The 13,538-nt window shown below is 38.9% G+C and overlaps 1 protein-coding gene across 2 annotated transcripts in view; it reads right to left on the reverse strand.

Annotated features, from left to right (window-relative positions):
* Positions 1-204: 204 nt before the first annotated feature.
* LACTB2 (lactamase beta 2) overlaps positions 205-13,538 on the reverse strand; it is a 34,241-nt gene continuing 20,907 nt past the window's right edge. Inside the window, exons 4-7 of one of the 2 annotated variants that reach the window (XM_004011730.5) lie at positions 7,844-8,022; positions 4,658-4,806; positions 1,477-1,558; positions 205-840 (exon numbers count right to left, since the gene is read on the reverse strand). In XM_004011730.5, the coding sequence (XP_004011779.1) occupies positions 797-840; positions 1,477-1,558; positions 4,658-4,806; positions 7,844-8,022 (454 nt within the window). In that variant the 3' untranslated portion in view covers positions 205-796. Of the gene's footprint in view, positions 1,559-4,657; positions 4,807-7,843; positions 8,023-13,538 lie in introns of both variants that reach the window. The other variant, XM_060393793.1, reaches the window with a different exon arrangement.

The following is a 13,538-nucleotide window of genomic DNA, read 5'->3' on the forward strand; positions in this document are numbered from 1 at the left end:
CTGTCCATGGGGTTTCCCAGGCAAGAATACCTGAGTAAATTGCCATTTCCTTCTTCAGAGGATCTTCCCAACCCAGGGATTGAACCTGGGTCTCCTGCATTGCAGGTGGATTCTTTACCAACTGAGCCAGTATATACTAAAACCTAAATTAATAAAACATATTGGTTGTACTAATGGATTACAGAAATAATTATTTATACACAATGACTTTAATTGGGAATTTAATGCTTTTCTATTACCAAACGTTGATTTACATGAATCACTTGTAGGATGCCATTAGAAGAAAATACATATGATATAGAGGAACAGAGTTGATATTTAATCATGATATGATTGAGAGAAACATGAAAACAAGCCTCTAATCTACTGATATAGACAAAGGTTGTAGAAAAGGAAGGATGACATTGACATCTGTGCTGTTAACTGAAGCAGCTGGGAAAAAAAAGTATTACTGACCACTGGTCATAGATAAATGATCTCTAAAAATAATACCCAGTTTAAATGACATAAAACTTATTATTTTAAAAGAAACCGTTACTTTGTTTATTGAAAATGCATAAACAATTGGATTTCTGCATTTTTGGTAAAATGTTATAAGAGCTTGGTTAGATAAATAGCTAATATTGTAGGTACAAAATGTGATTTACACATTTTAGAATAGATATAATGTTATTTAAAAGTATATCTAGGGTTATTTTCAGTGTTCCACAGGCTATATTCTCTGTAAATAATTCATAGTTAACAGAACATCTCATTCTCCAAAATCAAAACAACATAATCTTTCATTAAGCTGAAACTAAAGATGAGCTTTCCATTTCTTCTCAGGATCTGTGCTGCTAACTGTGGAAAGAAAATTACAGAGTAAACATTTAACAACAGACAAGTAAAATCACTGGATTTTAAGTTATCTTGTAACTAGAAAGAGCATTAATTCTTAAAAAAATTTTGTTGCTCAATATAAAGTTGGGGTTTCTCTTGCGGCAGGGGTGGGGGGTACAAATAACGTTGCTAAAACTTCTACACAGGATCCAACTTTGCACCTCTTGCTTTTTAAGCAGCAAACTTCTAAGATTATTAAGTTGACAAGTCAACACTAGTGAACAATTACAGAATTACTGCTTTAGTATCTTTGAGTTTACTACCTTTACTACTGCGAAACCTCTGGCTGTTCCCAAATCTACATGTAAAGTTCTTTGTGGTCACTCCGGCAAAAGCGAAGTTTTCTTCCCGCTACATTCGGGTGGGTGAGGACTGGAGCCCCCACGCAGGGCTCTCACTCCTGTGGGAGCTTTTGTTCTAATGCGTCGTTCCCTGGCCTTTTGCTACTAACCCTTCCTAATGACTGTCTCTCCCACTCACAGTGACATTCAAGGGAGAACTCTGGTAGGTGGTGTTTTTCCTCACAGGAAAACTAGTTCATTTGTTAACAAATATGTTCAGCACCCAAAATTAAAAAAAAATTAGAAGAATACTTACATATTTTTCCTTCTTTTTCTAATTTTTTCAAATGTAGCAAGACATTATGTTGGGCCATTTTATGTAAATGCTCGGGAGTATCCTAAAGGAAAGATGAGAGTACATTTTCATTTTTAATTTTAATTAATTTTTTCTGGCCATACTACACAGTGTGCAGGATCTTAGTTCTGAACTCTCACCCTCTGCAGTAGAAGCACAGAGTTCTTACCACTGGACCGCCAGAGAAGTCCCTACAACATTTCTTTTTCAAAAAAATAACATGGTTAATCTTTTTGAAATTTTTAAAGAAAAAAGACAAAAGATGACAGTCTTTGTTGTTGTTGAGAAGTACTTTTAAAAAAATATTTTAACTGAAGGATAACTGCTTTACAAAACTTTGTGGTTTTTCTGTCATACATCAAGAATCAGCCATAGGTAGGTCCATGCCCCTCCCTCTCAGACCACGCTCCCATCTCCCTTTCCACCCCACCCTTCAGCCTGTCACAGAGCCCGTTTGAGTTCCCTGAATGAAACGGTAAATTCCCATTGGCCATCTGTTTCACACAGGGTATTGTAAATCTCTATATTACTCTCTCCATACATCTCCCTTTATCCCTCCTCTCCTCCCACCTTGCCCATAGGTCTGTTCTCTATGTCTGTTTCTCTACTGCTACCCTGAAAATAAATTCATCAGTGCTGTTTCTTCAGATTCCATATATGTGTGTCAATATATGATATTTATATTTCTCTTTCTGACTTCCTTCACTCTGTGTAATGGGCTCTAGTTTTGTCTACTTCATTAGAACAGATTCAAATGCATTCCTTTTTATGGCTGAGTAGTATTCCATTGTAGATATGGACCACAGCTTCTTTATCCTTTCATCTGTCAATGGACATCTAGGTTGCTTCCATGTTCTAGCTACTGTAAATAGTGCTGCAGTGAACACCGGGGTACATGTGTCTTTTTCAGTTTTGATTTCCTCAGGGTATATGCCTAGGAGTGGGATTGCTGGGTCATATGGTGGTTTTCCTGGTTTTCCTCTGGTGATCATATGGGGGCTTCCCTGGTGGCTCAGAGGATAAAGTGGCTACCTGCAATGTAGGAGACCTGGGCTCGATCCCTGGGTTGGTAAGATCCCCTGGAGAAGGAAATGGAAACCCACTCTAGTATTCTTGTCTGGAGAATTCCATGGACAGAGGAGCCTGGTGGGCTACAGTCCATGGGGTCGCAAAGAGTCAGACATTACTGAGCGACTTCACTTTCTTTCACTTTCACGGTGGTTTTATTCCTAGCTTTTAAGGAGTCTCCATACCGTCAAGAAGACAGCTTTAACTCTAGGTTTTTATACAGTAATAACCAAAACTATTTCATCCTATATATGTCTCACTTTGGGTCACTGCTGCTGCTGCTGGTGCTGTTAAGTTGCTTCAGTCGTGTCCGACTCTGTGTGACCCCATAGACAGCAGCCCACTAGGCTCCCCCATCCCTGGGATTCTCCAGGCAAGAACACGAGTGGGCTGCCATTTCCTTCTCCAATGCATGAAAGTGAAAAGTGAAAGTGCAGTTGCTCAATCATGTCTGACTCTTACTGACCCCATGGACTGCAGCTTACCAGGCTCCTCCGTCCATAGGATTTTCCAGGCAAGAGTACTGTATAATTCACTAGCTTGTTGTATTGTTTAGATTCCACATTATAAGAGGTAATATACACTTATTTGTCACATACACTATTTGTCTTTTTTATTCTTTAAATAAGAATTTTTCAAAGTCAAGCTTCTTAACTAAATTGACTATCTCCATTTCTCAGCTCCCTGAAAATGTTTTGTTAAGGTCATCAAATTACATTTTAATGAAAATTCAAAGAATTCTTTTAAGTCCTCATTTTGCCTGAAATCAGCAGCACATCAGGCTTCTGTCCTTCACTATCTCCTGGAGCTTGCTCAAACTCATGTCAAACTCAGTGATGACACCCAACCATCTCATCCTCTGCCGCCACCTTCTCCTTCTGCCCTCAATCCTTCCCAGCATCAGGGTTTTTTCCAATGAGTCAGCTCTTTGCATCAGGTGGCTGAAGTATTAGAGCTTCAGCCTCACCATCAGTCCTTCCAATGAACATTCAGGGATTGACTGGTCTGATGGGACGTTAAAGACCTTTACTAAATGAAACTTACTCAGGTTCCTTTTCAAGTTCATCTTTAGTTACACTCTCAGGTATCTTATGGCCATGGAGTCTTAAAACCCAGATAATCTTATTACATTCTTAACCCCTAAGCTATACTGCCTACATCAGTTATCTAATACACATTTGCTCAGAAACTGAATCCTATGGATGGATTGCCACATGCTGCTGTTAAACAAGAATGTGCTCAGAGGCCACTGTGTGAGGGGCTCTTTCTCTACTAAATGACTCTCCTCATGCTCTTCTTTGAGGCCTTTCTCCTTTTAATCCTTTGGGCTTCCCCTGTGGCTCAGCTGGTAAAGAATCTGCCTGCAATGTGGGAGACCTGGGTTCAATCCCTGGGTAGGAAGATCCTCTGGAAAAGGGAAAGGCTACTCACTCCACTATTCTGGCCTGGAGAATTCCATGGACTGTATAGTCCATGGGGTCTCGAAGAGTTGGATATGACTGAGCGACTTTCACCTCCACAGGCACTGCTACTAATTCTCACTGCTATTAGCCAGGATCTGTCTCCAGCAGATCACCCCTTCTCATTCGCTGCCGAGTAGGACACTAGATAATCAAGATGGTCAGAGTAATATACGATTGTTGTTAGCCGCTCAGTAGTGTCCAACTCCCTGCTATTCCATGGACTGTAGCCCACCAGGATCCTCTGTAGCCTGATCATGGAATTTTCCAGGCAAGAATACCGAAGTTGGTTGCCATTTCCTTCTCCGTGTAAAACATAAATCATAACAAAGCCTCATCACCAGGCTGTTGGCAATGACCTCCTACAGAATGAAGTATAAAAGGCTTAATAAAGGCTCAGAAGGGTTATTCTCTGGGCCAGTGTTTATCAACTTCTGCGTTCTAGAAACTTGAGATTTGATGATCTCAAATCTATACAAGTGACTAATATTACTTAAAAAATTAACAGACTCATTCTGCTCCATGATGTGATGAGTTTACCACATTAATAATCTAGTGAATAGATTCTTCTATTAAAATTGTGGCTATGTACAAATAAGATAAACAAAATTTACCTTGTAAATACTTTTTACAAGTTCCATTGCTGTGAATGACTTTTCAAAGTTTTCATGAAATACTGTAAGAATCTGCTGTTCTCGGATGTTTCTGTGAGAAATGTACTGTAGAATTTTAGCTTCGGCATTATGGATAACTGGGCCATGTCCTGAATCAGAATAATTATAAAAATTATTTCAACCAAATAAAAAATTTTAAGTACAACTGAAGTTAATTCACTCTACTCAAAAAAATATTTCAAAGTGTACTGGAAAAGGCACACTAAATATACAAGTGAGAATTATTTGGAAAACTATACAGGTAATAAGAGATTTAAAAATTACATACCAAGATAAAAACTTTTAGAGAATTACGTCAAAATCTATATAAAATATTAGTGTTCATTAGAAAAAGGTAGAGTAACAATTAAAAGATAACAATAAAATTAACAATAAAAATAGTAACCACAACAGTAACAACAGGTAGTATTAACAGTGTTTATTATTTGCCAGTTGTTCAGTTGCTGTGTCCGACTCTTTGCAATCCCGTGGACTGTAGCATGTCAGGCTCCTCTGTCCTCCACCGCCTCCCAGAGTTTGCTCAAATTCATGTACTTGAATCAGTGATGCCACTCAACCATCTCATCCTCTGCTGTTCCCTTCTACTTTTACCTTCAATCTTTCCCAGCATCAGCTAATGAGTCAGCTCTTTCCAACAGGTGGCCACAGTGTTGGAACTTCAGCTTAAGCAACAGTCCTTCAATGAATATTTTGGGTTGATTTCCTTTAGGATTGACTGGTTTGATTTCCTTGCTGTCCAAGGGCTCTTAAGAGTCTTTTCCAGCACCACAATTGAAGAGTATCAATTCTTCATGGCACTCAGCCTTCTTTATGGTCTAACTCTCACATCTTTACATGACTACTGGAAAAACCATAGCTTTAACTATACGGACCTTTGTTGGCAAAATGATGTCTCTGCTTTTTAATACACTGTCTAGATTTGTCATAGCTTTCCTTTCAAGGAGCAAGTGTCTTTTAATTTCATAGCTGCAGTCACTGTCAACAGTGATTTTGGAGCCCAGGAAAATAAAAAGTCTGTTGCTGCTTCCATTGTTTCCCCAATATTTGCCATGAAGTGATGGGACTGGATACCGTGATCTTAGTCTTTTTTTTAATGTTGAGTTTATTTGCCAGGTACTGCTCTAAATGCTTGATACACTTTATTCTTACAAGAATCCCATGAAGTACGTATGTTTATTTCCTCCTTTCAACAGCAGAAACTGAGGCATAGGAAGGGTAATTAATCTGCCTGTAGTTACATAGCCAAGTGGAGCTGGGATTCTGACTCAGATGCTTTTAACCACTCTGTGTTCTTAACTACTATGCTTATCAAAGATTGAAAAGTGGAATATATAAAGTAACTTCATGGAAGTGATGAAGAGCTATTAACAATTCACAAGGACCACAGGAGAACTTTGAGTTTTATGTACAGGCTAGCAGTTCAGAAACATTGATACCCAGATAAGGTCATAATGAAATTTACCTTCTCTTAAAACAGTGAAAATGAATATATTACACCAATCTGCAAGAGAGGTTTTTTTTTTAAGATATCTGAGAACAATCACCAGGGGTAGGGGCTTCCTTGGTGGCTCAGTGGTAATGAATCTACCTGCCAATGTAGGGGATGTGGGTTCGATACCTGGGTTAAGAAGATCCTCTGGAGAAGAAAACGGCAACTCACTGTAGTATTCTTGCCTAGAAAAGCGCACAGACAGAGGAGCCTGGCGGGTTATAGTCCATGGGGTCCATGACTTAGCAACTAAAGAGTAACAACAAGAAACCAAAAGTAGACTGACCTGTTATATAAAGAGCTCAGGCTTTATGATATGGACTACCATTTACTAGCTGTATGGCTGTGAAAGTCTCTGAATCTTGGAGCTTATTTCTTCAGCTATCTGCTTCACTGAGTTTTTGTGAAGACAGCTTTGTGAAGATCCTGACACTGTACCTGCAGGTAGGGTAGTAGGCTTTAATATGTGGTAGCTATGGCTATGGAATACCATTGACAAATGGGCTCCTGCTGTACCAATAAGCCAGTTCACTGGATTCACTAAAGCCAACACTCCAAGAACCTGTACCAGGCACCCTCTCATTAGCTTTGCTCCAATGTGAGTGCATCAAACGTCTACTCTCTTCTTTTTCAAAACAGTTGTCAGCCTCTGCTTCTTTGATGTCATACATTAATCCAAATGCCTAGTCCAACCAACTGTATGTTTCCCACCCCTCAGCAGTGGGAACTCATGAAAGAATATGAAGGTATTGAAGACACTGTATTTACAGAGCTTTTCATGGCTCTCTGGCTCGGAACAAGTCAGAAGGACTTGAGAGAGTCAGTAATTGAGTCTCTTTTTCCCTCCTGGGTCCTTCTGTTGGGTCCTGTATCTTTCTTAGGTTTTAAGAGGGAGGGGAGATTCATACTGTAGAGCAGGGCAGTGATAGCTGATATACTAATAATAGGTATTTTTTTTCCTGAGGAACTGAAATAAATGTACAGTCTCACAGTTAATATGGAAAATATTGATTTCCATGCATGCATGCTTGTTACTTCAGTTGTGCCCTTCTCTTTGCAACCCTACGAGCCATAGCCTGCCAGGGTCCCCTGTCCGTGGGATTTTCCAGACAAGAACACTGGAGAGGGTTGCCATTTCCTTTTCCAGGGGACCTTCCTGACCCAGGGACCAAACCCACGTTTCTTAGTCTCCTGTATTGGTAGGCCGGTTCTTTACCACTAGTGCCATCTGGGAAGCCCCACTGATTTCCACAGTGTGAGTTAAAAAACTAAAGCTCAGAGGTCAAATGTTACTTGGTCACATGGCTAAAATTCAGTCCACAGCAGAAATCAAGTTAACAAAACTAAAGATAGCTCATGAAATGAAAACATTTTCTGGTCCCAATAAGTTTATTTCCTTTGTTTAAGAGTTCTATTAACAGCTGGGTAGATGTTAAAAAATAACCCTATCTTTAAAAAAGTTATTAATACAACTCTCAGTCTTCTTTTTAATTGCATTGCTAGACAAGACTTAGGGGTTAATTTAGAAAGAAGCAGTTTATATATATCTCTTCAAGGCTGAAGACACACACAAACCAAAAGGAAATCTTTCTCATCATTTGAAACAAATGGTTTGCTAGGTTAAAAGAATGACCCACCTGGATATATAACTTTAGCTTTGATTTTTAATAACTCTTTCAGGGAGTTCATATAATCATAGAGGTCTTCAAATACAGTTGTTCCTTCCCCTAGGATGCAATCTCCAGAAAACAGAGCATTTTCTTCTTCTAGGACTAGAGCCATATGATCATCAGTGTGGCCAGGTGTGTATATAACTCTAGTTCAAAGAAGAAATAGCAACAGTTGGAACTCGTAGGCTTGGAAGAAATTTTGAGTCATAAATTATTCTCTTCTTCTTTATGGAAAAGACACAAATAAATGATGTCAACACATTTTCTGAAAAGAGTGGAGTCTTAACCACTGGACTGCCAGGAAATCCCCTACATGAAGGTTTATGACCTTACCAATAATCAACCAGTTAAAAAACTAAGTCTAAATAATTTGTTCTGCAGGGTACTTGATTGCTCAGCCACATACAGGCAACCCTCTCTAGTGGTCATTTTTTTCTGTTGTTACTCCTGTACTTTGAGCTGTATACTTTGAATTACTGCAGATTTCACATTGTTTTCCTGTTTACCGTTCCACCTCACAAGGCTATGATCTCTGAAAGGCTGGACTCCTGTCTAATTCTCATCTTTATATTCCCAATGCTTAGCACTCAGTAGTAGCTAATATCAATATATTGCTTTCCATGTGCCAGGCACTGACTTCAGGAATTTACAAGCATTATACACTTAATCCTTCCTACTAGTAATGGGGTGGGTACTATTAACCTCTTCATTTTCTATTTTAGATAATGAAATCACAGGAGATAGCAAAAAATGTCTGATGGAATAAGATTTAAATTATGTTTTATTTAGCTTGAGAGGTTAATTATCCTTACCTCTTTTTTAAAATAAAACTTTATTTTTTGGCTGCAAAAACAGAGCTCTGTTTTGATTTTTTAAATTAATTATTTTATTTTTTCAGCTGCTCAGTGCAGCATGAGGGATCTTAATTCCCTGGCCAGGGATCAAACCCATGCCCTCTGCAGTGGAAGCATGGAGTCTAAACTACTGGACTGCCAAGGAAGTCCTTCTCTTTGCCTATTCTAAACAGTATTGGATTTTATTTGCCTGGAATACTTTAGATAATTTTTCTCAATAATGGACTTTTTTGGGGGGAAGATAGGGCAGATATAATTGCATATTTGCATTTATTATATAGGAATTGAGCATGTGTTTCTGGTTAAGACTGGATTGAACACCTGCATCTCTTCTTTTCCTAAAACATCAATAAATTACCATAAAGGGATATGTGAAAAATGGCATAAACCCATAGGAGTGAGGAGAATGGACCATATCATTAGAATTCTAGAAGCTAAAAGAAGTGAGGAGAATGGACCATATCATTAGAATTCTAGAAGCTAAAAGAAGACATATGAGTGAGAAATGACTTATTAGATGAGAGAAAAACTGACATCTAAGCTGGCAGATGTGAAAGCTGAGACCCAACCAGATTCACACTGTAGAAGTCTCCAGTCTCTGGACGTGGGGCACCAGGAATCTAGAAGTAGAGGGGGGAGTGGAGATTAAAGGAAGAAAGATTGGCTGAGAGTGTATTTAGCAAACATTCAGGTCTTCAGATTCCCCTCTCATTTGGAGCAGCCTGACAAGCACCCCAACCCCACTGAAGGAGAAGACTGGAGATTTAATCTTCAACGAAGGAAACTTCAATGAGGGTGAAACATAGACACCGACAGAGGTAGTGAAACTCTTCTAAAAACAGGAAGACCACGTGAATACACATGGATCCGCAAGCCTTCTTTCCACACTCAGCTCCTATAATGCTGGCAGCCAGGCCTTTACTCTTCATGAAGATGAGAAAAGTCTTTGCTGGGAAACATTCCCAGCTCAGGCAGAAAGACTCTGATTCCTATGTTGGAAGTTCCTCAACTAAACAATTCATCTAGATGGAGCCACAGGGTGGCGCACAACCTACAGGAGCCGTTTTCAGAGCTCCCAAAGAGCTGTCATCTCCCTTAGAAGACATCCTGGGGGAGGGCATGGCAGCCCACTCCAGTGTTCTTGCTGGGAGAATCCCAGACAGAGGTGCCTGGCGGGCTATACTCCACGGGGTCACAAAGAGTCTGACATGACTGAAGCAACTGTGCACACATTCACCCTTAGAAGACACTGGTAAACACCAGATCACCAGGTATCTGAAGAGAACCTTTCAAACTGAGGAGAGCAAATAAAAACAAGGAAACCAATTTAGAGGCTACAAATTATAAGGAAGAAAATTTCCAACAAAAACAAAAACACACACAAACCTCCCCTCCACAGCCACAAAGAAAAACAGCCCCACTAATGTCCTAGGAAAGATGAGAAGTTGCAACGATGAAACAAGAAAGAATAGTATGAACAGAGCATTTATGGGGCAAAAAGATCTCCTGAAAGCTAAAACTGTGAGAAGAGAAAGGGAAAAATTGGATTAGGAGATTAAAAACCACCCAGAAAGTACAGCAAAAAGGCAAAAAGGATAGAAACCAGGAGAAAAAAAATAAAAGTTAGGGGATGAGTCTACGCGTTCTAACAAAACAGGCGGGGTTTAATAAATGAAACAGGACAAAACAGATTACAGAAAACATCAGTGAACAACTTCAGGAAAATTGTGAGACCTGAAGGACACATGTTTCCAGACTGAAAAGGCCTTTCAAGGATCCACCATTATAAACTTCCTCCAAGGTATACCACTGGGAATTTCCAGAACATAGTGAAGAAGAAAAAAAACAGAAAGAAAAAAAACAAACAGGTGGTCAAAAAAGTTCAGCAATCTGAAAGGTTTCAGATTTCTCAGTCTTGATACTGTATTAACTAGAAGGCAATGAAATCTTGCATATGAAACCAAGAAGGAAAAAAGATTTTCAACCTGGAATTTACAAACAGTGCATTTTAAGTCAAGTTGGATTAAACAGAGACATTTTTAGATATGAAAGGTCTTAAAAATGCACTTTCTCAGAAAGCTATTGGAGGTGGGCTCCACCAAAACAGGAGTATCAAGAAAGAAAATTATGGGGTACAGGGGACAGGTAATCCAAGACTGGAGGGAGGCAAGGGGAAGCCCCAGGTGAGCATGAAGGGAATTCTGGGAGGATCATACAGTCAGCCTGGAAGAGACCCATCCAGGACAGCAAGTTAGGAGGCTCTGAGGGAGGTTCATCCAGAACACAGAAGTGCAAGAATCCCAGATACATTTAAACACTCTGAGAGAACATTTATGTGATTGGAGTTGAATTAATGATAAGTATATAGAAAATTATTCAAGTAACAAAACAATTATTAACTGCAGGAAAGCACGAAAGGAAAATTAAGCACAGCTTACTACATGGTTCAGCTGTAAATAGTATCTATAGTCCTAGTAAGGTTAACATTGAATACTGAGCTAACCAAAATTATGACCCCAGAAGACGGGGAGACAGGAATGGAGCCCGTAAGTAAGAGAAGTGTGAAAACCAACTCTGATTTTTTTCAGAGTGGGAAATTAATTTTTTAAAAAACAAACCTAGTATAGAATGGACTTTTGGACTCTGAGGGAGAGGGAGAGGGTGGGATGATTTGGGAGAATGGGGGGAAACCAACTCTGATTTTTTTCAGAGTGGGAAATTATAAAAAAAAAAAAAACTAGTGTAGAATGGACTTTTGGACTCTGAGGGAGAGGGAGAGGGTGGGATGATTTGGGAGAATGGCACTGAAACATGTATACTATCATGTAAGAAACGAATTGCCAGTCTATGTTCGATACAGGATACAGGATGCTTGGGGCTGGTGTACGGGGATGATCCAGAGAGATGATATGGGGAGGGAGGTGGGAGGGGGGTTCAGGATTGGGAACTCATGTATACCCGTGGCAGATTCATATCAATGTATGGTAAAACCAATACAGTATTGTAAAGTAAAATAAAGTAAAAATTAAAAAAAAATAAAATAAAAGTGACTAAGAAAAGTGAAAAGAAAAAAAAAAATTAAATGGGAAAGTCAAGATGCAGCAACGGATCAAACAGTCCTTCAAGATTTGTTACTGTCACTGCTCCACCCTCTTTCATTTTTTCTCCCTAGAGGTGTCCACTTTCACCCCCTTTGCTAATTATGTATGTCATGTGCCTGAATTTTTTTTGAGTGTGTGTGTCTGTCTGGCCTAAAAAAGCTACCTACCGAAGGTAATTCTGCATTCCTCTCTGCTTCAAGACCTTGAAAAGCCTACCTAATGGTCTAATAAACATATTTTCAAGTTTGGTTTTAGATTCTAGCAAGTTATGATGAGTAAACCTTCTTCTGGGCTTCCTATGTGGTGCTAGTGGTAAAGAATCTGCCTGCTAAGGCAGGAGACATGAGACTTGGGTTCAATCCCTGAGTCAGGAAGATCCCCTAAAGGAGGGCATGGCAACCCACTCCAGTATTCTTGCCTGGAGAATCCCATGGACAGAGGAGCCTGGCAGGCTATAGTCCATAGGTTTGCAAAGAGTTGGACATTACTGAAACAACTGAGCGTGCACATGCAGGTAAACCTTTTTTTAATAAAGTAAGTTAGATTACATGACTTTTTAAAGTCTGAAGTGAAGTGAAGTCGTTTAGTTATGTCCGACTCTTTGCAATTCCATGGACTATAGCCTACCAGGATCCTCTATCCATGGGATTTTCCAGGCTAATTGAGAATTTAAAAGAGAATCTATAAAAAATAGACAAATAAGTTTAAATTATATGTCTTATTTAAGCTTAACTCACAGGGCTATATTAAGAGTAAGCAACAATGAAACTTCACTAACAAGATGTGTAACTGTTAGCAACTAAAGGCTCAGTATTTTTATGGACTACCTCTAACAAACACTTAAAAGTCAGATAGTTTCACTATAATCTACACCAGAACTTAGGTAAAGAAGGAAAACTTATGACTGCCAAACCTGATAAGGCTGCATAAAAAGAAAATTAACTACCCAGTCTCATTAATTAATATTATTATAAAAATCTTAACCAAAATATTAGGTTAGCTAAAAAGTTTGTTGGGTTTTTCCCATAAGCTGGCATGGAAAAACTTGAATGACCTTTTTGGTCAACTCAATATTAACAAATAGAATGCAAAAGCAAATTTAAAAATAACATAGTGATCAAATAAAGTTTATAAAAACTGCAAGGGTGTTTCAATAAGATCCCTGATAATAATAATAAAGCTATGGAGAAAACTAATAAGACCACTGCCCTAGACATTGCAAAGATGACAAAATTCAAATCGTAACAGTATTTAAGAAAACTGACACCACTCTAATAGCATGAATGATAAATTAATAATAATTAGATTTCAACAAAGGAGCCCAAAATGCAGTACTTGGGTGGAATCTCAAAAATGACAGAAGGATCTCTGTTCGTTTCCAAGGCAAACCATTCAATATCACAGTAATTCAAGTCTATACTCCGACCAGTAATGCTGAAGAAGCTGAAGCTGAATGGTTCTATGAAGACCTACAAGACCTTCTAAGACTAAAACCCAAAAAAGACATCCTCTTAATTAAAGGAGACTGGAATGCAAAAGTAGGAAGTCAAGAGATACCTGTATAACAGGCAAGTTTGGCCTTAGAGTACAAAACGAAGCAGGTCAAAGGCTAACAGAGTTCTGCCAAGAGAATGAACTGATCATAGCAAACACCCTCTTCCAACAACACAAGAGAAGACTCTACACATGGATATCACCAGAATGTCA

The sequence above is a fragment of the Ovis aries genome, chromosome 9, assembly GCF_016772045.2.
Source record: "Ovis aries strain OAR_USU_Benz2616 breed Rambouillet chromosome 9, ARS-UI_Ramb_v3.0, whole genome shotgun sequence".
Classification (NCBI taxonomy): domain Eukaryota; kingdom Metazoa; phylum Chordata; class Mammalia; order Artiodactyla; family Bovidae; genus Ovis; species Ovis aries.